The following is a 22,438-nucleotide window of genomic DNA, read 5'->3' on the forward strand; positions in this document are numbered from 1 at the left end:
GCAGTAGGCAGGGGCACGCACCCTGCGGCATGGACACCCTTCAAGACGCGAGCGGCTTCCGCCAGGGGCCACCCATCCCCCGGCAAGGCCCACATCAGCACTTCTCAAACTCAGGGTGCATTAGCAGCTCCAAGGACCCCGCTGCCCGCAGATACGCGCGGGTGTGGGGGTGGGAGGTGGGGGACGCCGCTGGGCAGCCTGAGGCTGAGGGGCAGGGGCACGATTCAGTTCCAGCTGTCAGCCTTGGTCACGTCTCACACGTTCAAAACCCCAATCCACACCGGGCAGGATGGGGAGCACCCACAACGGAAGGTCATGATTCTAACAGGAGAGGGACACAACCACTCCAAGGTGGCTGTGGACGAGAACAGAAGCACCGGGGGGCCTCTGGTCAGCGAGGGGTTTCTCGCAGAGGTGTGGCCAGCAATTCTGAGCGCTTTGTGCAAACACAAGCAAAGATGGGAGTGTGTGCAGCAGGCTTCTGCGGTCAAAGTTCCAAACGAGGAGAGGGAGGCTGATGACAGCAAGTGGTGGTTTCTGGCGCTCAGGGGACAAACACCCACAGGTCCACGCTGACATAAACGACGAAGTAAAAGTAAATGGAGGGAAGGAACTCTTCAACGGAACTGCAAACAGGAAATCACCACAAATATTGTCACCAGGAGATTCACGGAGGGACACGGAGGTTGGGACAAAGCATGACGATGTTTGCAGGCAATGCTGGCAGGCTTACGATTTTTTCCGACAGGATATGCAACAGAGGAGGCAAATGAGACTTTCTGGGGGAGATGCCTGGCCCACACCACCTGTCCTAGGTGAGTAGGACAGTGACACCGTGCACCTGGTGTGAGACACTGAGGACACAATACCACTTCTGTGGGGTTCCCGCCTACAGCTGTGACCTCAATGTCATCGTGTGAAAATGTCCCATCAGCCCAAGTGGCAAGCCGGGCTGCAAAACAGCTGGCCGGCAGGCCTCGGGGTCACCCAGGCGCCAGAGACAGATGGGAGGGACGGTCCCGGGTTGGGTGGACGGAGGCAGGGCAAGCAGACAGCTGTCAGGGTGGTTTCCTGACACAGCGGGTTACGTGTGGTTCACTAGGAAGGGGACGCGAAGGGCGCGGTAAACACAAGCGTATACAGACCGGGTGCTCTGCCGCTTTTATGTGTGTTTAGAATCACTTCATGGTAAAAACTTAAAACTTCGGGTTCTAATTCCATCTGTGGGGGCAGAGCCTGAGAACATGCATACCTCACCCCCCACCCCACCCGCCCTCCTCTAGGTACCCCTCCTCAGCCTCCTAAATGGGGGCCAGAGAGCCATACCAAGGGTCCCGCCTATGGCCCCACCTACGGCCCCCTGCCCGACCCAAAGCCAGGAAAGCAAAGCTGGAGAAAGTTCTCAGGGATCAATTTGTTTACTCACAACAGTGTTTTAGGAACCGGGCAAACACACCCACTGCTCTTTGATGAGCCACAGCCACGGAGCCCTGTACCCTCTGGGCAGCAGGACTCTCAGGACCTTCTCTGCACCCCTGCACGTGGGCGCCCTGAGAGACCACGGCCAGGGAGTGAGGCGAGGTTGGCACTGAGGAAGGGAAGCCAGCACTCTGACCCTCCCTCTGGGGTCTCCCATCACCGTCCCGAGTGCCCAGGCCAACACAGCGGACTTCACAGAACACCCACAGCCACCAGGCCCAAGAGATCAGACGTAGCGAGTCACGGTAAGGGTCTCCAACGTTTCCGTTCACAAGAGCCGTGGGTGTGAGGGCAGCCCCGGAAGCCGAAGGCATCTGGGGAGGACTGGTCGGGGGGGTCAGTCGAGCGCGGAGCTGGGCCCTGCTCAGTACCAGCCACGAAGTACCCACCCCCCACCTCCCCAGCCTGTGCCAAGAAGGAGGCTTGGACCAACACCCCCCATCTGCCGCCTGCTCCTGTTTTGGCAAAAAAAACAAAAAACCCAGGAAGCTTCAAGAAAACAAAGTAAACTTCAGGAAATGAAAAAACTAGAAACCGCAGCCCGTCACGGAAAATCTTCAGGAGGGGGCTGCAGCCAGCTGCTTGGCTGTGGCTGCCACGGCCCTGCCGGGGGCACCTCTCCCAGCCCCCGAGCTCCGGCCAGCCACTCTGACTTCCAGGTCTGACGGTGTGGGCAGGAGGAGAGCCCAGTCGCGGGGAGGCACCTATCATTTACAGTACAGGAGAGCACGGTGCAGGGGCAGCACCCGACCGGTAGCATGAGACCGTCTGCTCCCCGCTGGGAGGGGCCTCGGGGCAGACCCTGAGTTCCTGGAGGACACACGACACGGCTCTCAGGGCCCAGGTCCTCCGGAGGCGGCAGTGGAACGAGACACCTCCCCCCCCCCCCGCCCCGCCCCGGGTGGGCCCACCTGGACTCGGGAGTCTGGAGCCTTACACCGAAACCCCGAGTGGGGACACGGCCCGAAGCAGGAAGCAGCCCTGACCCCTGCTGACTGCCAGCAGCACGGAGTCCAGAGGCCCCCACGGTCCACACGGTGTCCACTGGTCAGTCCCCATCAACTCCTCAGAGGGTAGGAGATGGAGAGGGGGAGGCCTGCAGAACCCCAAGCTGGTCAGCCCGGAGTCACAGAAATAACCCACAGAAGTCAGAAGTTTGTGCAAACTCACCCACCAGGACACAGAGCCACCGTCTACGCTAAGAGGAACAATTCCCAGGCCTGGAGGTCAGGGCTGCGCTGCAGGGCGTGCAGGAAGGCAAGAGGCGTGGGGGGGAGGGGGGGGGAGATGTAGCCCTCGTCCCCGGCCCTTCCCGCACGTCGAGGCGGGGGACGCAGGGCCCTGCAGCAGGATCTCGGCTAGTTTCTCAAGGCGGCCAACCTGTGAACCAACACAACTCCTGTGAGGGAGGGCGAGGGGCAGAAGCACTCTGACCTGCTGTGCGCTCAAGGACAAGACGCCCACCCTGGGGGCCAAAGGCCCCGCACCCATCCATGGAGCCGTGACCCTCTCCTTTCAACTTCAGCTTTGCATGGCCGCGTGGGGACAGCAGAGGAAGGCTCGGGGAATGGCCACGCGTTGTCAAGAATCTGGTATGTTAGGGACAGCAGAGACCTCCTTTCCTCAAGCGATCAGTGGACAGGTGTGGGAGCACCATGGCTGACACACAACACAGACACTGAACAAGGAGCAGGAGAGAGAGGTGATCAGATGGGCCCTGGACTGGGCCTCGGGGCAGGGGCCTCCTGGAAAGAGCGGTACTCGCTGGGCCAAAGTCTACCGCACAAGCACTCCCCCTAAGGCCATGCTGCGCCTCCCTTCCCCCACATCAGAGCACAGGTCGGGGGCACCGAGCCCCTCCCCCACAACCCCAGCGTCAAGAGCATGGAGGAGGGACCGGGGGTGTACCTCTGGGGCACCGAGCCCACCTCCGGGACAGCTGGTCCTCCTGGCTGCGCACGGAGCTCTCCCCCACGGCGGAGGCGCCCTCGGGCAGCTGGCTGAGCTGGTCCAGGACCTCCAGGCCGTTCTCCTCGGCGATCTGCACGATGAGACTGTCCACCTGCTCCTGTGGCGTGGTCAGCGTGGTGGCCGAGCTCATGGAGTCCTCCATTACCTGGGGGTCACGTTCTGGGCAGGTGGGTGCAGGCCCCAGGAACCTCCGCTGCGGCCTCGGGAGGACCGCCGCAGCCCCGTTTCCGGCCACCCGTCTCAACCACGTTTCCTGCCCGCTCCCTCCACCCGCACGAGGCTCCCGCCCCCACTCCCTCTAGGGTGCCTTCTCCGGCGCTCTCGGCGCCCTGGGTGTGGAGCTAACATGTCCGCACACAGCCTCTCCGGCCCATCACTGGGAGAGGCCCCCACACCCTAGCCCCGGGCCTCCCTCTCCTCTGCTAGGCCTCCGCGTGCCGACTCCAGCCTCCACAAGACTCGGGTGCTCTGGAGGCGACCCCCCGCCACGGGGCGCCGCTAGGGAAACACACGCGTGGCCCACCACGGGCCGCCCCCCGGATGCACCCCCGCACACCCAGACCACGGGCGACGTACCGACGTGTGCACGTCCAGATTCTGCACCTGCTGCTCGAACCTGTCCATCACCGCAGAGACCTTCTGCAGGTCCATGGTGCTCAGCGCCCTGTCCAGGGCTTTGGTCACCTGCGCCATGTTCTTGGTCACCTGGCACGGGAGAACGTGAGGCGGCGACAGAACTGAAGGAAGGACGGGCCCTCTGCACCCTCCCCAGGCATGCAGTCCCCCCCTCCCCCCCCAAGGCCCACAGGACTCCAGGCCCGGCCCAGCCAAGCCAGGTTCAGGACAGGCTGCAAGGCTCTCTCCTGGCAGGTCCCCAGACCGTGGGCACCGAAGAAGACCGAGGACGCCGCGTCCTGTCCTTTGGTGCTGCCCGGACGGTGTCGAGTGATCCCTACTCCACGCCCAAAGGGGTCTGGCGTGGCTCCCCCGGCCCAGCCAGGCCCCCCGGCCCTGCCGGCACAGGCCAGTCCCTGTGGCAGGCGACCCCAGGCAGGAGCACTCACCCCCTTCATGGTCACGGCCGTCTGCACCTTGGAGGCCACCGCGTCCACGCGGGATGCCATGCGGAGCCAGTTCACGCCTTCATTCTTCTTGCGGATAGCATTCTCGGCATACACGCGGGCGCACTCCACGTTCTTCTGCTGAAGGGCCTGAAAGTCGGGGAGGCACCAGCTGGGAGAACATGGCTGTTTGTCCGAACTCTGCCCGCCCTGCTCAGGGACCTGGTCCTGGCTTTGCCGAGGGCGAGATGCGCTAGCCTGGGGCGGCCCCTTCCGCCTGCGGGCTTCGTGAAAGTGCAGAGAGGCTAGGCCCCAAGCCTATCCGGGAGCTGGGGTGTCCAGGCCGGGCGCCAGAGCAGCCCGCACTGAGGGCTGAGCAGGAGAGCCGGGCCCGGCCTCTCTCCTCCCGCCGCGCTCCCTCTCACGAAACCAGGGCGGGACATGCTGGTGCCGAAGCAAGCACGACCGCGGGGGGGAACACGAAGGACCCAGAGTGGAGCCAGCCGTCCCGTTTCCCCTCTGCCCTGGGAGCCCCCAAATCCAACACCCCCAGGATCTGCGGCCTGAGAGCCGGCGGACCCCTCCCACCTTCCCCTCCGCAGCGTGGACACCGCCAGCCCCGCCCTTCGCCAGCAGAGGGGCTGCCCCACCGCTGCCCAGGTTCTGAGGCCCGAGGCGCCAGGTGCGGAAGGAAGACAGCCGGAAGGGGTCACGGCAGGGGTGGCCGGAAGCCGGCCTCCCACACGGTCTGTGAGAAAGCAGGTTCAGCACTTTGGAAGTGGATAAAAGGCGCGGACAAAGAGACAAAGGCAAGGCGAGCACGGTCCTTTGGCTCTGGACACTCTCGGGGGGCCGGGGGGCGGACCGGAGCCCCCGCGGGCCCCGAGCTGGCTCCTGTGAGAACAGCCGCGGCCAGAGTCGCGGGGAGCGCCCCCCACACGGAAAGAAGGCGCCAGCACAACCACAGACGCGGCCTCACCTTCTTCACTTTGGCCTGTTCCGCCTTGGAGTCCTTCTCCGCCTTCTTGGCCAGCTTCTCCAGCTGCTTTGCCGTGAACTGAGCGCAAGCAGGACACTTAGGTCGGACAGAGCCCGCCCTGCGGCACGCCCCCCACCCTCAGCGGCACCTCCCTGCCCCCATTCCGCCAGTGTCCTCCCGGCCCAGGGCTGCACGAAGGGGGCTCCCTGGGTCTCTGAGGCTCGGGGGAAAGGGAGGGCCGAAAGGGGTTTCCTACAAGGTCCTCTCCCAGAACACCCTGCCCAAAGCCTCCCCCGGAGCGGGAAGTTAAAAAGGCAACTCACACAATCGCCACTACTCACGGACTTTCAACGCCCGCGGAAAAAACCTGACAGCGTGTGTTTCAAGCTACCCCAAGTAGCCCGGGGAATAATTCACAATCCGCAGCGGACACACAGCTCAGAGTGCTCTCCTCACAGGGTGCTGTGTATGGGAGGGGCCGCTGGGCGGCGAACGCGTCTCCCTGGTACCCGCCTGCCAGGTACCGCAGCCCCTCTGGGAAGCCCGGTCTGGAAGCAGGATGATGTAGCACGGGGCTCCCACGTGCAGGCCTCAGCCCAGGGGGGCCCCTGCACTCGCTAGAGGTGGTGGGGTGGGGGAGGGGCGCTGCCTGCCCTCGAGCCCCAAATACCGCCCTCTCGTGGGCGTCTCCCCACTGGCCACTCCTGTCCCGGAACATCCCAGACCGGGCCCAGCTGAGGCAACCCGACATCTACTTGAAATATATCTCAATCTGCAAAAGTGTCACATACCCAAGGATAGCCCTCTTTGCGAGAGAATTCTGTCCCCCGAACCCTCCCTCCTCCCTTTCTTTCTCTTAAAGTTTGAGAGCGAGAGGGCGCGCATGCGTGAGTGGGGGAGGGGCAGAGAGAGACTCCCAAGCAGGCTCCATGCTGTCAGCGCAGAGCCCCACACGGTGCTTGATCTCGCAAACCGTTCGACCCCACGATCCACCCAGGAGCCCCGCCTTTTTTCTACATACAGCCCCTTGTCCTTCCGCCAACCGGCTCTGAGGCACCAGCCCACGTGTTCCACTGGCCAGTCCTGGGAGCACATGCGGAGGTGGGGCCCCTGCGTCACCCAGCATCACAGGGGCCCTCCTGCACCTCTCACTCAGACGATCCGACCTGCGCAAACCCACCTCCCCGAGGGCTGTGCTCACAGTGCTGGGCTCACAGGGCGGGGCAGGCTCTCGAAGGTCGCCCACCCATTCACATTCACTGCTTAGGTGCTTCTACATCTGTGTCTGCTGCACTTGGCGTCCCGACCTCGCTTCCTTCAGACTCGGTAAGCCTGCACTGTCCGGCAAAGGAGCCACTAGCTACACATGGCTATTTAAGTTCCAGTTACCTAAGATGACGTACAAGTAACAATTCAGTTCCTCAAACTAGCCACGTTCCAAGGGCTCCGTGTGGCTGGCGGAGGGCAGCACAGATCTGAAGCCCTCACCGCTGCAGAGGGCAGGTGGATGCTCCCTCTCGGGGCCGTCTGTCTGTCCTACGGAAAGGATTTCTTCTGTCTGCCCACCTCACACTCCTCCTCTGCTTAAGGGAAAAATCCAGATTTTCCTGACTCGGAAATGCGGCCCTGAGCACGGTCCACAAGGTGGAAGCTTGCTGAACGAAGCGCCCGGGTGCCGCCAGGCGCTCTCCACCACCCCCACCCCGCCCGGCTGCAGAGCAGAGCCAGCAAGACGAGCTACTGTGAACACCTTTGCACGCCACTCCTGCCCGGTCTGTCACAACTAACCACGGGTGGTTATGGAGAAGCTCGCCCTGGGCCAGTCATAAGAGGCCGGCTCCGCTGCCTAGAACGCTCTCCTTCGATAGGATTTTAAAGAATCGGAAAGCACAGTTCTAACGTGCCTATCAAGGGACGCACCTAACACCCAAGTTGTGTCTTTTCAACGTGCTCGCTGTCTCACGGACTCGCCCACTCAGCTGCTTCTGCTCAGCCCAAGACAAGGAAAGAAGCAACGTGCCATGGAGCCGATTCGATACCCCCCTTCGTCACCAGTCTGGGTGAGCACCGTGCAGAAATCTGTGCTTCTGACTGCGACTGCCAGCATCTGACCTCATCTGCCGACCACCAGGACAGGGTTGGGGTGAGAGGTCATTTGGTACATACCTTCAACTGGAACAGGGTATCTGCAAAAAAAGGAGATGGTCTGAGGATTCCAGCTAAGACAAGGGGGCACTTCTAACAAGCAGAGGGGGCCGCTAAGACCCTCCTGGACACAAAGAGCCGGATCAGGACGCAGGCATGGATGGGCCCTTGCTGGAAGCCCAGCCCACACTGGAGGCAGAAGCTGGACCGCGTGCTACCTCTGTTCCCCACTGGCCAGAGGGCGTGGGCAAACACAGTTTCCCTAACCTGTGACTCCTTCCAGAGAACACCAGCATGGCACCGGCTGGCCTCAAGGATCAGTGTGCGGGCCAATGAGGTCATGGACGCAGCACGTGGCCCTCAGTGAAAACCCAAGGAGTCGTTTGTAATTAATGCAACTTTACAAAGACCTTTGGGATTCTTTGCCAATCTAATAAAACTCGGTACTGGAGGATATTTTATAGACACTTTCTCCCCAAAAGTAAATGGATAAAAAAAGTAGAATGAGGACTCTTATGCTATCAGAGAGCTGACCTACAGAGACCACCCTCCATGGCAGCTGGCATGCCTGGGCCATCAACTCAGGCTCAGGAGCCCCCTCCCGACACAGAGGAACCAAAGAGACGTGGGAGTACTGACAGCTCACCCTTGCTACTCCCACACCCAAACTCAAGGACCAGACAGATCCAGATTCACGTGGAAACTCTCTCTATTTATTCAATTTCTAGATTCGGAGAATGATGTCTGAAAGGGTTTGCTGCACTAGCCCAGAATGCAGGAAGGAAATCCTGCAACCAGGAGGGTGTTGAGTGTTCACGAATGCAAATCAAGCACCCCCCGCCCCCCGCTGAGAACCCAGTGGGGTTTCAGGTAGCCACGTGCATCCACCACCTATCGGTGCAGGCCCTGGTCAAGGCCAAAGCCGCCGGTGAATCTGTAAACCAGAGCTAAGGGACACTCCTGGCAGGCTCTCCAACTCTCTACCTTACGGTGTGACCCTGGCTCCCTGCCTCCTTCTCTTCACATGTGAGGAGCAGGAACGGGCTCTGGAGAGCAAACAGCTGTTAAGGCAAAACCTAACCCAGGAAAAAAGCTAAACGGCCAAAAGAAAGTTCCCCCAAGAACTGGGTAAACTACGGGGCAAAACCCAACATCTGTGGTGATGGTAGTGCTGGGTGTGTGGTGCTGAAGCAACCGCCGTAGAACTTCCTTTGTGACAACGACACGGTTGTACAGTTTTCTTACGTTTCACAAAGTGAGTTTTGAAACCTATCACACCAGCCCCTAAACGTTCTAGCAAATGTATGTACCTCACTTTACCACTGATTCTTCCTGTTCTTTAGTGTCCGGAGCACGGACGGGGCGGAGTGAGTGCTGTAGACAGTGGAGGACAAGACCAGGGAGCTAGATGACTACCTCTGTTTCCCTATCTGCAGGATTGGGGCATAAAGTTCCTATCTCAAGAGCTGTTATGCAGTAGGCCACATGCACAACCGTGCCTGGCCCACAGTAAGTGCTTTTTGCCTGAGCTCTTCCTATTTTTCTTAGTGGTGTTTTGGGGGCAGTGGTGCAACTGTCTCCTTTTCTGGTGCCCTCTGACCTGACATCCCAGGACCCCAAGGAGGCCGATGTCCCTAGCCGGTATAGGAGCTGGGGGGTTGGGAGGCGGACGCTGAGGAGTCTGGGGGCAGGGGGGCAGGGTGTGGGGTCGAGGATCCTTATCGGGTTCTGGGCTTGAAGCTCCGGGGATCGAGGATCGGGGTCCAGGGCCGGAGATCCAAGTCCCTGGTCGGGTAGCGGGGTCTGGGGTCTAGGCCCAGGGATCGGAGATCGCTGTCGGAGATTGAGGCCTGGGGGAGCCCGGCTGAGCCCCGCCCTCCCCCGGTGGGCGGGGTCTCTTACCGTCCATGGCAGGTCCGGCAGGGGCAGCCCTCGCAGGAACCGACTGACGGGAACCCCGGGGCCCAGTCGATCGCACCAAACAGCTCCGTCGCGCGGGAACTTCCGGGGTCACCGCCCACTTCCGGCGACCGACAGCTCTCGCGAGACCACGACGCAAGTCCCGCGGGCGGGGCGGGGCGGGCCGTTGCCGTGGAGACCCGCGCCAGGTCGGCCGGGTTAGCTTCTGTGAGTCACTCCCGCGGCGCGCCAGCAGAGGTACGGAGTGCGGGGCTGCGGCGGGGAGCGGTGGGCTCACCTATGGGACTTTCCAAAAGCAAACAAACCTAGGAAAGGTAAAGGGCCGTCGGCCCGTCGTCTCATAGGCCCCGCGGCCGCGGTTCGCGCAGGGCTGGCGGGGCGACAGGGGCGCTCGGCGGGGTCCGCCCACGCCGGGGGCTGGGGGTGCTGGGCGCCCCACCCGCCCCCGCTCCTCACTCCTGAGTGAGGCGCCTGAGTCCTCCCTGACGACTGTGCCTCGGGAGTCTTTTCACCCACGGAAACACCCACGTTCAGAGAGACGGAGGGACCCAAGGCTTGCGAGCTTCCTTGTTTCATTGTGGGCCAAAGCAGCCAACTGAAGGACTGGGATCCAGTAAACTGTAGGACTAATTGTCCGTGTGTTTCAGGTGAGGAGCAAAAGGGGCGCGTCTATTCAGTTCCCAAGGCCAGGGAAAGGCCGACGGGCAGGCATTCTCAAGAGTCTGAGAAGCCTCCGGACGCTAAGCCTGCAGAGAGCCTCCATGGAAAGAGAGGGGCAGCCAAGCGACAGTGGGCTTCATCTGAAGTCGAAGGTAAGTCACGCCCAGGAGGGGACAGAACCTGAGGCCGGGGAATGTGGGGGTGGTGTAGAAAGGAGCCTGAGTGGTGGGATACCAGTGGCAGGGGGCATGCCCTAGTGAGGGAAGGGTTTTAGGACCTTTATGTAGGAGGTAAATATCCAGAATTGTCGGCGGAAAACAGCAGTTGGATAAAGGTTTGGGTAACTTTCCGGGTGGTAGATGCATAGCAGAGTCCAGAGGGACTTCGCAGCGTCTGGCTGCAAGGCAGACCCACCGTTGCCGAGGGCCGAGTGTCTTTGGGCAGGACTGTCGCTCCCTCGACATTCCGCAGACTGGAACAGGACCTGGGAGTCCTGTAAGAAGGGATGTGGGAACTCAACCCGGGGCACAGGGATCAGAGGAACTAGGACGTTGGTGGGACAGAGATCGGTTTGGTAAATGTATTCACTTTGTTGGCAGCCCAGCGTGGCCAGACCTTTGCAGGTGGGGGTGGGTGGGGGATGAGGCCACAGAAGCAGCCAGAATATGAAGCCTTTCATCAATTTTATTATGTGCATTATGGAAACGGAACTGTTAAATAACTAAAACAAAGCAGGTGTGATGGGGTTTGTGCCTTGGAGAAGTCTTTCTCCAGAATAGAGGCTACTCGGGGGCAGTGAGGGGACCTGTCATAGGCCCGTGGCAGCAACGGAGTAGGAACTAATGAGGTATTGGCAGTAGGAGTTCTGAAAGGATGCGGGAGGTAGGACCCGCAGACCCTGCTGTTGGAGGGGACGTGGGGCATCACTGACCTAGGAATGAATGGTTGGTAGGTCAGACGATGCTGGCCTGGTGAGCACGGGTGGGCTCCGACTGAGGCACCTGTGAGGTCAAGGGCAGGAAGCCGTTTGAAATGAGGGTGCTGGGCTTGGGAGCGAGGCCCGGACTCCAGATCCTGCTGTATGAACCCTTGCCTGAGTGGAAGACTGCAGCAAGGGCAAGCGTCCTGGGGAGGAGGTTTGAAGAACGCTGCCGGTCGGTCAGGAGCCTTCTGGCTGCAAGTCACAGAGCAGCTGACAAGATGCGGCTGTACTGCTGAGGGGTTCAACACCTCCCAAATGAAGGGTCACAAGAGGGCACTCACGGTGGCTTGCTCAGCAGCATCCCATGGCATCAAGGACTGTTCGGGTCTACGCTTTTGCCACCCTCAGTGTTGTCAGAGAGCTGGATGGCCCTTGGTGTCACGTGCAGCCTGGACTGCTGTCTCGTTCACGAGGGGCTGTTCTCGGTGCAAGAACCTTCCCTTGGAGGGTCTCCCCTGCCCAGCATCGCCAGGACAGGCTCAGATGTGAAAGTTCTGGGGCTGGACTTCTGCCAGTACAGGCAGGTGTGGGCAGGTGGGTGTCGGCTGGAGAGGCACCTAGTGTCTGTCACACCCTCACTTCAGAGGGTAGAGAGACGGTGGATCTAGAGGGGCAAGGTCAGAGAGCGAGAGTGAAGGTGGGGTTTCAAGAGAGAAGGCGAAGAGTGTGGTTTCTCCATCTAAGGCGGCATCTCAGCAGTGACGGGGAACAAGCTACTGACATCGTGCCCGTGAGGGAGTCCCCAAATCCTGATAGTCCACTGAAAGAGGCCAATGTAAGAGACCACATGTATCGTTATTCTATTTATGTGAAGTGTCCAGGAAAGGCAACTTTATATAAAGGGAAGCCCGCACTAAGGGTGGGAGCAGGGATCAGCCATAAATGGGAACAAGGGGCCTTTTGAAGGTGACAGAAATGTTCTCAAAACTGGAACGATGGGTGACCAACACTGAAAGTTTACTAAAAATCACTGAATGGTATCCCTCAAACAGGTGAATTTTACGGTATGTAAATTATACCGCAACGAAGCTGTTAGAAAAGAAAGAAGGTAATTTGGTCAACAGCATTAAATGTTGCAAAGAGATCAAGTAAACCCAGAAAAGGCTGCGTTCAATAAGGCGGACGCAGCGGGTCTTGGTCACCTTGCAGAGAGCAGGATCCGGCGATCAGAACTGCAGACACCTGGTCTGCCAGGTGGAACATTTAAACTAGGGCATGAGCAGCTTCTCTCTCACATTTGTGCTGTAAAGCTGAAGAATTTCCCTATTAGATCTGGAAAAAGTCGGGCCTTGGGAGTCCAAGTTTCCTTCAACTAACCTAATACTACAAAAGCCGAAGAGCAATGGAGAGTCCTAACGAGTCAAAAATGCTGTGTATCACATAAATAATAAAAGTAGGTCTTACTACTATGGGATAAAAACCAGAAAGTTCTTTCTGGGGTAGGAATGAGGGAGGGAGAGGCTAGCTGACTGGAAGGGAGCCTGTGAGGACGCTGCATGGTGGTAGAAAGTTCTGCCTCTCGTAGGGGTGATTACACAGGTGCATACAATTGTGAAAACGAATCCAGCTGTGCAGTTAAGGACTGGGCATTTTATCTTGTGTGAATTATGCTTCAAAACGCATGGAATACACACCAGTCCTTGTCTCTTAGAGCTGCACCCAAAGTACTCAGGTAGAAATCGATGTGACTGACAGAGACGGTGTCTGAGATTTGCTGCGAAGTGGAAAGAGTGCGGTGCGGCTGAGGACACTTTCCAAAGGCAGCCGCAGCCCCTGCTCTGCCTCCGGTTCTGCCGTGTGACCTTGATGCCCCTCCCACCTGGGCGGGGCCTGTAGCCTCTCCTTAAATCTCTGCCAGCTTGACATTCTCTTGTAACCAATAGAAGGTGGAGAAAAGTGGTTTGTGAGGCTGGGCCGGGAAAGGCGATGCCGTCCCGCCTTGCTCTCGGGAACGCAGGCCGGCGCCGGGAACCCTGAGCCGCCACACCCCGCCGGGAAGGAGCCCAGCCCCCTGGGGAGGCCTCGCAGCCCTGGTCTCTAAGCCCTTCCAGCCTAAGGGCCAGACTTGGGACTGAACAAACCTTCAGGTGATTTTGGCCCCCCCGCCTGTGGGTCTCCCCGGCCGAGCCACCAGACACCACGTAGCAGTGGCATCAGTGACCAGCCCTGGGAGCCGCCGTCTTGCACGTCCAGCCCAGCGGAGCCTTCGGAGACCACAGCCCCAGACAGCATCTGCCTGTAGCCACCTGGGGACCATAAGCGATAGCTGCCCGGTCAAACCTGTCCTGAATTCCCGACCCTTAAAGTTGTGAGAAAATAAAACGGTTGTCTCAAGCTGCCACGGGTTGGGGTAAGTTGTCATGTAGCAGCGCTAACTAGAATGGAGGGTCAGCGCTGGGGCGGAGGTGGAGTCTGACCTTGCGCTTGACCTGTGGCAGCTGTGGGATGGGTTCGTTGTCTTGCTACTTCTGTAGATACTTACAACTTTGCATTACGAAACCCACATACACACGTTATACCACACATTAACATGCCACAAAAATGTGCAATCGGCCAGCTCCAAAATGCTGGAAATTCTAGTGGAAGAAAAATGACCCCGATTTTTCTGCAAATAAATGACATGGAAAAAAGGTCTACTCTGGCTGCTGTAACAAAATGCCATAGACTGTGTAGCTTCAACAACAGACATTTATTCGTCCTAATTCTAGAGGCTGAGTCGTCCCAACAATCTGATTCGATTCCTGTGAGGACCCCTCCTTGGCCTGCAAACAGCCATCAAATTGCTGTGTCATCGTCTTTTTTTTTTTTGCAAGGGGGATAAACAGATACATTGTGCCTGTAAAGACTTTTTTTTTCAACATTTTATTTATTTTTAAGAGAAAGAGACAGAGCACAAGTGGGGGGGGGGGGCAGAGAGAGAGAGGGAGACACAGAATCCTAAGCAGGCTCCAGGCTCTGAGCTGTCAGCACAGAGCCCTATGCCAGGCTCAAACCCAGAAACCCTGAGATCAGGACCTGAGGTGAAGTTGGATGCTTAAATGACTGAACCACCCAGATGCCCCAGATTGCTGTGTCTTCACATGGCTGGGGAGAGAGGGTTGTGGTCTCCTCCTCCTCCTCCTCCTGTAAGGGCACCGATCCCATCGTGGGGGCTCTACCCTCATGATCTCAACCTAATCACTTCCCCAAAGCCCCACCTCCACATTTCATCCCGCTGCGGATTAGGCCTTTCACACTCGACTTCCTGACTTCTGGGGGGACCCAAACATTCAGTCCATAGCAGAGAGGACTGTGCAAGGACACTTGAGGGACCTAGGAACCAAATACAGCGTGGGCCTGGGCTAAGTCATTCTTGAGATAACCAAATTGAGTATTAGGTATTAATAATGGTTTTCTTAGATGTGACAAGGTTATTGTGCTTATGCTAAAAATAATCCCTATTTGATAAACATATTGCATTAACTATGGGTAAAATTATACATCTGAGATTTGCTTGACAGTACTCAGGAAAAACACTGAGGAAGATAGACAAAAAAAAGGACGAAACATTGAATCTGGGTGATGCATATATGGGTATCGTTATACTATCGTTTTCATGTGTGTCTGAATATGTCCATAATTTTTTGAAGGTAGAGTGTGCCTATTTGCAATAAGTCAGCTATTTCAAATATCCTGAATGAAAAAAAGCCAATTTCAAAAGATCACATGCTGTAGGACTCCATTTATATAATCTCCAAATGACAAAATTATAGAAATGTGAGAATAGACCAGTGGTTGCCAGAGTCTGTTAGGGATGGCAGGAGGGCGGGAAGGTTGGGGGGAGGGGAGAAAGGTGTGGCTATAGAGGTATAGCAAAGAGGAGGTCTTTGTGGTGTATCTGGATCTTAGTGATCTTGATCTTAGTGCTGGTTACATGTGATAAAATGGCACAGAACACAAACTGTGCCAAAATCAACATCTTGGTGTTGCCATTGTACTGTAATTATGTAAGATGTTACCATTGGAGGAAACTGGGTGAAAGGTATATGGGACTTATCTGTACTTTCGGTACTTTCTGTGAGTTTATAACTTCAAAATTGTAAGTTTAAGAATGTATCAAAATTGGGGCATCTGGCTGGCTCAGTCTGTAGAGCATGTGACTCTTGATCTTGGGGTTGTGACTTCGAACCCCACATTGGGTGTAGAGATTACTTAAAAATAAAATCTAAGGGGCACCTGGGTGGCTCAGCTGGTTGAGCGTCCAACTTCGGCTCACGTCATGATCTCGAGGTTCGTGAGTTCAAGCCCCGGGTCAGGCTCTGTGCTGACAGCTCAGAGCCTGGAGCCTGCTTTGGATTCTGTGTCTCCCTCTCGCTCTGCCTCTCTCAAAAATAGACATGAAAAATCATTTTAATAAACTAAAATAAAATCTTAAAAAAATACATCAAAATTTGTAATAATTAAAATAATATAATTCCGATGTAATAGATCAATGAAACAAAATATGGGACAAGAATAAGACCTTACTGGGGTGCCTGGGGAGGCTCCATCAGTTGAGCGTCCGACTTCGGCTCGGGTCACAGTGTCTCAGTTTGTGAGTTCAGGCCCTGCGTCAGGCTCTGTGCTGACAGCTCGGAGCCTGCAGCCTGCTTCACATCCTGTGTCTCCCTCTCTCTGCCCCTCCCCTGCTCATGCCCTGTCTCTGTCTCTCTCTGTCTCAAAAAATAAACATTAAAAAAAAAAAAAAAAAGACCTTACTATGAGTGTGTGTGTATAAAATTAGCACCAAAAGTAAGTGGCAAAGGAAGAATTATACAATAAATTATGCTAGAAGAATTGCTTACCATTTTAAGGGAAAGCTCATGTTGAATTTTAACTTCTGCTATGTGCTCAGATAAATTCCAGCCAGGGGAAAGTGAATATAAGAAGTGACTACAGGGGCGCCTTGGGGCCCCAGTCATTAGGCAACCGGTTCTTAGTATCGGCTCAGGTCATGATCTCACGGCTTTGTGGGTTCGAGCCCCGCTTTGGGCTCTGTGCTGCCAGCACAGAGCCTGCTTGGGATTCTCTCTCTCTCCCTCTGCCCATCCCCTATTTGTGCTGTCTCTCTCAAAATAAATAAACTTTAAAACAAAGAACAGAAATGACTACAAAAATAGGTACATTTTAATACGAGTCCTCAGTGGGGATCATCTTTCTAAGAGTCAAAACAAAGACATTACAAAGAGATAACTGAAGAATCTGACTATGTTAAAAAGTAAAACATCTCCCCAAATCCTCCATAAACAAACGTAAAACAAATGGTAAGGTCAAAAGATATTTGCAACATATGAGAGGTCAAAGAATAACACACAACAGATCAAGTGCTCTGACACATTGTTGATGGAAATACCGATTTTCCTGAAGACAACTTGGTAATGTGGTAGGCGGGATTCTCAGGCCCCAAGATCCCTGTCTGCCGGGAACAACACCTGTATAATAACTGCCCCTTGAATGTGGGCGGGACCTGTGAAGAAGATGGGTGTTACTCCTGGGATCCCGGTAGTAATCCATTGGTTTTGACTTCAAACGGAGTTTATCCTGGGTCAGCCCGACCTAACTAGAGAAGCCTTTTTTATTTATTTATTTTTTTTTTTCAACGTTTTTTATTTATTTTTGGGACAGAGAGAGACAGAGCATGAACGGGGGAGGGGCAGAGAGAGAGGGAGACACAGAATCGGAAGCAGGCTCCAGGCTCGGAGCCATCAGCCCAGAGCCTGACGCGGGGCTCGAACTCACAGAGTGCGAGATCGTGACCTGGCTGAAGTCGGACGCTTAACCGACTGCGCCACCCAGGCACCCCGAGAAGCCTTTTTTAAAAAGTCAGTGTCAGGTGGCTGTGAAGAAGGAAGCTACCGTGTCAATCATATCTCAAAAGAAATTTTTTTAAGCTGCCACATTGTGAGAGGAGCTGTGAGCAACCTCTACCAACGGCCAGCAAGAAAGCAGGGACGTCAGTCCCTCACCCATAAAGAATGAACCTCTACCCAGCAGCCTGAATGAGTTTGGAAGGCCCCAGGCCCGCGAGAAGATGCAGTCTGGCAGACAGCTGGATCGTAGCCTGGACTTAGGACCAACAGAATTGGGGATGACAAATACAGGTACTGTTTTAAGCCAGCCACTAAATTTGCGGTAATCTGTTAGACCGTAATTGAAAACTAGTACAGGTAATATGTATCAAGAGTCCTAAAAAAGATTCGTGTTCCTGCATGAAAACGTTTTAAAACTCTAAAGAACTCTTGTTCTGAATTAGAGAACGTCAGTAATGGAAAGATGTTAAGTCTCCCTTAGTCTGTAAAATCAGTGACCCCAGTCAGAGCACCACAGTTCTTTTCGGGGACTGGACCACCCAGGAGAATAAACCCGTAAAACTGGCAGGAAACTGGAAGAGCAGAGGCACAAGAGGGACTGAGCCCTGACGTGAAAGCGTGTTGCCGTGGAGAGAGCAGGGTGGACACGTGTGTCTCACCGTCACGGAATTCATGGTAGAGGCGCCAAGTGGGAGGGGTGGAGGAAAGATGGGAGAGTTCGCTCGGCGGTTCAGAGACCGCTGACTGGACCACTGAGAAAGCAGCGACGCTGCCTCGGTCCTTACGCCAATTCTGCAGGAACCAGAACAGTGAACATAGTAAGACAGTGACGGTTTTTGTAGGGTGGGTGGAGGGAGCACCTTTTCACTCCGACAGACCCTAAGAGCCAGAAGAAAGAGACTGATGTGTCTGAACCGTTTACGGTACCGGCGCCAATGGCAAACTTCCTAAAGGTACAAAAAGCTCTTGCACACAAAAAAGGTCCAAGTGCAAAATGAGCAAAGAACGTGACCAGCATTCACGGGCAAATAAACACCACCGGCCTGTGAATAAGCAGCAAGACGCTCACCTCCCCACGCTAAGGTGAAGCTTCAGGCAAGGTGATTGGGACCAGTGGGGGCAGAAGTCAGTACTTCCCATTTTCATATAAATGGGAAAAGACTTAGCAAATTGGCAAGGATGAGGGGAGGGGATGGAGACACGTCCCGTTGATAGAGTCTTAGTGGAAATATATATTGACGTAATCTTTCCAAAAAACAACTGGACAATACTTACCAAAATCTTCACTCCAGTAAATTAGCCAGTAGATACACCCTCACAAATGTGCAAGTACATAAATGAAAGAATGTTCATTGCAGCATCACTTGAAAAAGATACAAACTGCCAATAACCCAAGTTATGTTCATTCAAGGGAGCTGGTTGTGTAATGGATGGGCCCCAGACAGCGGGACACAGGCTGCCGTGGAAGAGGCCACCCCTGTATGTGCAAACATGGGGCTCAGCCAAGCCCTGCGAGCAGCTGCCGGACTCCCCCTTCCATAATGTGACCCTAAAAGCATCAAACAGTGCGTGCACATCATTCCATATGCAGTTTTTAAATCGCATAGTCATCACCTCTTAGTCCGAATACGCAAAAAGTGTGTATTAATATAAAAAACATGAACTCCCCAACTTAAATGCAAGATATGATGAAATGCAGTTTTTTTTACTTATGATAAAAAGGACACTCTCAGTGCCTGGTGCAGGCCATGGGTCCTTCACTGGTAGTTAAAACCATCGGAGCTGTGGATGCGGTGACGAAGAAGGAGGGAGCTCGGGGCCCCAGCATCTCCCTGTACCGTCAGCCTTGAGCACATGACCTCTCTGTGCCTCAGTCCCTTCACCTGTAAAACACAGCTCCTAAGAGGACCTACTTCAGAAACTGCTGTGAGCTGGTAGTCACCGTCGTCATTACTCTGGGCTCAGAATGATGGCTGACACAGAACGAGCAACTATCCACCCGCCCCTGCCCGTAGCTGGGTTCGTGAGGTATTTTAAGCGGGGGACAAAGCAATGGAACCAGTGCAGTAGCGTTTTGTAACAATTCTGCGGCAGTGCGATTATTCTAACTCTCCCTGCTCTATTGGGTACACGCACAGAAAGAGACCTCTCCGTAGTGCCTCAAACCTGTAACCCCAGGGAGGGGGCTGGGAGACACAACCCTGGAGGCAAGAAAGCACTTCTGCTTTCGTCTTGTGTAACGTAAGACAACCTCGGCATTTCGCAAGCTCTGTGCAACCCTTGGAAGCTTAAGTTTAAGAGAATGTCGTGGCCGACGTCAGAAATGCTAATTCTTCAGCGTTCTGACTGATAAGGTTCTGTGCAGGGGAAACTGCGTATCTGAGCCTTCACCTCTGGGACAGACTCTGCCTTTTGTCTTCTTTCTCCATTCTCTCCTTCCAGGTCTGTCGCACGAGCCAGCCAGCAGCTCAGACTCTCCACGGTGGATGGTGGAAGCGTGTCTCCCTTTTCCTTCCTTGAAAGAGGGCGTCGAGTACTCACCACCCTCCTGGCTGAGCTGTCAATGCATGAAAGCTCTGTAACATGTTCTGACTGCTTTTGACCCTGACCACTTCTTTTCCTGAACCACACATCTAATTCTTTTGCTCTGGCCCTAACACAGACATTCTCTGCCTTCTAGAAGGGCTTTTCCACAGAGATGTTAAATACCTGGATGTTTTCTTCCTTCTAGAGAAACCTGATGTAAAGGTAAACTCGAGCAAGAAGAAAGCTGTCATTCCACAGATCATCATCACTAAAGCCTCACAAGAGACTCTAACCAGCTACGGTTCCATCGGAAGTGAAGAGCAGAGAACCATTCAGGAGCAGGCTGAATGGGGCCCCTACTACCGACACAGAAACCCTAGCACAGTAGACGCCTATGGTTTACGAAAATAAACAAGTGCCCCGAGGAGCTGTCGTTTTTCACCGTGCTGAGTCTCAGCGATGACGGCAGAAGGGCCACCTGCCCTGTGAGAAGCTGCAGCTGCCCCTTCGGGGAATGAGGTCCCCCAGTGACCACCTCGGGCTCACCTGCCCCAGAGCTGCTGGCAGCTTGGCAGAGGGCAAGAGTGCCTCTGGCCCAGAGAGTGCAACTTTGCGGCAACGAGCGAATCAGTAACCCTCTGGTGTCACTGCCTGTGCAGAGTGATGAACGAATGGCAGGCAGCATACCTCAGTCTCTTGCCGGGCAACTTAAAATCCTTCCCATTCACTTCCGAAGGGGTGTGGCGTAAGTACTCGGCAATTATGGTGAACGAGACGTCCCCCACACTTGGGCAAAAGGTTGGACTCTGAGGACTCCACTTTAAGGTGTCACGTCCCAGAACAGGGAAGTGCACAGTCACCCTGCAGGGCCCACGGGCTCCGAGCTTGACTGTAAGCTGATGCCGACTATTAAAGGATCCAGAAGAAGAATGTGGAATTGGGGTGGGGGCACCCATGGCACGGAGAACTTGGGCAGTGGCCTTGCCAGAGCTGCCATGGGACGGGGGGAGGTGAGCTGACAACGTCCCCTCTTTTCTGGCTGTGCATGAGGGGTCCCAACAGGAGGGGCTGTTCAGGGAAGCCCTGCTGGTGTTCCCTCACAACTGGCAGCTCACGGGTCAGGCTCCACTCTCCTCCAGAGTGGCTGGAGGGAACACCCTGCCCTGTCTGGTCTGACACATTTAGTCTCGTGACAGTATGTGTTTGTCTCCTTGGTTGCTAGAACGGTCAGCAGGCTTTACACTTGGTCTTTATGTCTCTATCAAAGATTTTATGTTTTAAGCAACCTCTACACCCAATGTGGGGCTCAAACCCACAACCCCGAGATCAAGAATTGCACGCTTCACCTACTGAGCCAGCCAAGCACCCCTCTGTCTCTGTGTGTTGATGAGAATCATACCCCTTTAGTATTAAATAGTACAATTGACTTTCAGTTTCAGTATAAACCCCAACATAATAAATCTCATACTGACATTGTTTAACAACACATTATTAGCATCATTACTTGTATTCATTCAATACGTTTACTTATGCATCCTGTCACAACTAAGTATGTGTACAGAAGAATCAAGCCCATGCAAATGTGGACTTGACCGCACTGGGTCAGCACACCTACCTTCTCCATAAAATTTCTAGTACCCAATAATTTCTATTTAAGGAGTGCCTGGGGGGGCGCCTGGGTGGCGCAGTCGGTTGAGCATCCGACTTCAGCTCAGGTCACGATCTCATGGTTCGTGAGTTCGAGCCCTGGGTCGGGCTCTGGGCTGATGGCTCAGAGCCTGGAGCCTGCTTCCGATCCTGTGTCTCCCTCTCTCTCTGCCCCTCCCCCATTCATGCTCTGTCTCTCTCTGTCTCATAAATAAACATTAAAAAAAAATTAAAAAAAAAAAAAGGAGCGCCTGGGTGGCTCAGTCGGTTAAGCGTCCAACTTCGGCTCAGGTCATGATCTTGAAGGTTTGTGGGTTCAAGCCCCACGTCCGGCTCGGTGCTGACAGCTCAGAGCCTGGAACCTGCTTCAGATTCTGTGCTTCCCTCTCTCACCGCACCCTCCCCACTTCTGCTCACACTGTTTCTCTCTCTCAAAAATAAACATTAAAAATTAAAAAAAAAAAAATCCATTTGACCTAGAAATTGCCCTCTTCCTACCCCTGCCCTGAGAATCTCAAACAAATAATCTAAAAACTATACCTACCAAGGACTATTTCTAATTTCGTTATTAGCTAGAAGCTTAGCTTATGAATGATCAAAAAGGGGCTGGAATGAACTGAACATGATAATTAGTTTAAATTAAAACAAATGATTCTAAGTTATGATTAATTTCATGATTACCAAATGTCCTTGGCCTATATTAATATTAGCATTTACAGTGTAGTCCCATGCACGGGAGGCCTTTCCTGGAACCCTATTTAATGCTCCACCCCCGCGCCCGGCACGTCCCACTCACTGCCCTGCCTCATTTTTCTCTTTAGCACGCGTAACTCTCGGGCCATCTATTTACTTACCTCGTTTGGCTGCGTCCCACTAGAATGGAAGGTCCGCGAGGGCAGAGCCTGGCAGGGCCCAACACGTAGTGGGTGCTCCACACTCATGTGTCAGGGGACGTCCGTCGCAGCGTCCCATCCATTCTTGCCTTCCACACCCTTCCGACGCGCCCTCGGCTCCCTGACCCGCGTAGCTCCAGATCGGCCCTCGCGAGCTCCAAGGGACTCCCCAGCCCCTCGGACTTCGGCCTCCCCCTCCTCCCGCAGGCGTTCCTCAGCGCCCCAGCCGGCTCAGGTGCCCGCGCTGAAAACTAAATTAAGGCCCGAACCTCGGTGCTGCGAGCAGACGGCAGCAACAGAGGTCCTCCAAGAGCCTTTAGGAGGCTTCCGGGGAAACCTTTGCTAAA

General features: G+C 55.1%; 2 protein-coding genes across 3 annotated transcripts; one reads left to right on the plus strand and one right to left on the minus strand.

The window, feature by feature from the left end:
* Window positions 1–666: 666 nt before the first annotated feature.
* On the minus strand, window positions 667–22,426 carry CHMP1A (charged multivesicular body protein 1A). 2 transcript variants are annotated; one of them, XM_042970545.1, is made up of 10 exons: window positions 22,053–22,426; window positions 11,147–11,957; window positions 10,630–10,708; window positions 9,538–9,860; window positions 7,657–7,676; window positions 5,491–5,568; window positions 4,515–4,661; window positions 4,027–4,155; window positions 3,408–3,595; window positions 667–2,859 (listed from the first exon to the last, which is right to left on the minus strand). In XM_042970545.1, the coding sequence occupies exons 4-10, from the start codon at window positions 9,542–9,544 to the stop codon at window positions 2,838–2,840; spliced, it is 591 nt and encodes a 196-aa protein (XP_042826479.1). In that variant the 5' UTR covers window positions 9,545–9,860; window positions 10,630–10,708; window positions 11,147–11,957; window positions 22,053–22,426; the 3' UTR covers window positions 667–2,837. The 2 variants fall into 2 exon arrangements, with proteins under 2 accessions (XP_042826479.1, XP_042826478.1); XM_042970544.1 differs by lacking the exons at window positions 7,657–7,676; window positions 9,538–9,860; window positions 10,630–10,708; window positions 11,147–11,957; window positions 22,053–22,426 and adding an exon at window positions 6,512–7,404.
* SPATA33 (spermatogenesis associated 33) lies at window positions 9,835–19,978 on the plus strand. The gene is given in 4 exon segments (XM_042970546.1): window positions 9,835–9,854; window positions 9,856–9,869; window positions 10,203–10,367; window positions 19,757–19,978. Coding segments are annotated over 4 exon segments (405 nt in total). The 3' UTR covers window positions 19,963–19,978.
* Window positions 22,427–22,438: the final 12 nt, after the last annotated feature.

This window comes from Panthera tigris, chromosome E2, assembly GCF_018350195.1.
Source record: "Panthera tigris isolate Pti1 chromosome E2, P.tigris_Pti1_mat1.1, whole genome shotgun sequence".
NCBI classification, from domain to species: domain Eukaryota; kingdom Metazoa; phylum Chordata; class Mammalia; order Carnivora; family Felidae; genus Panthera; species Panthera tigris.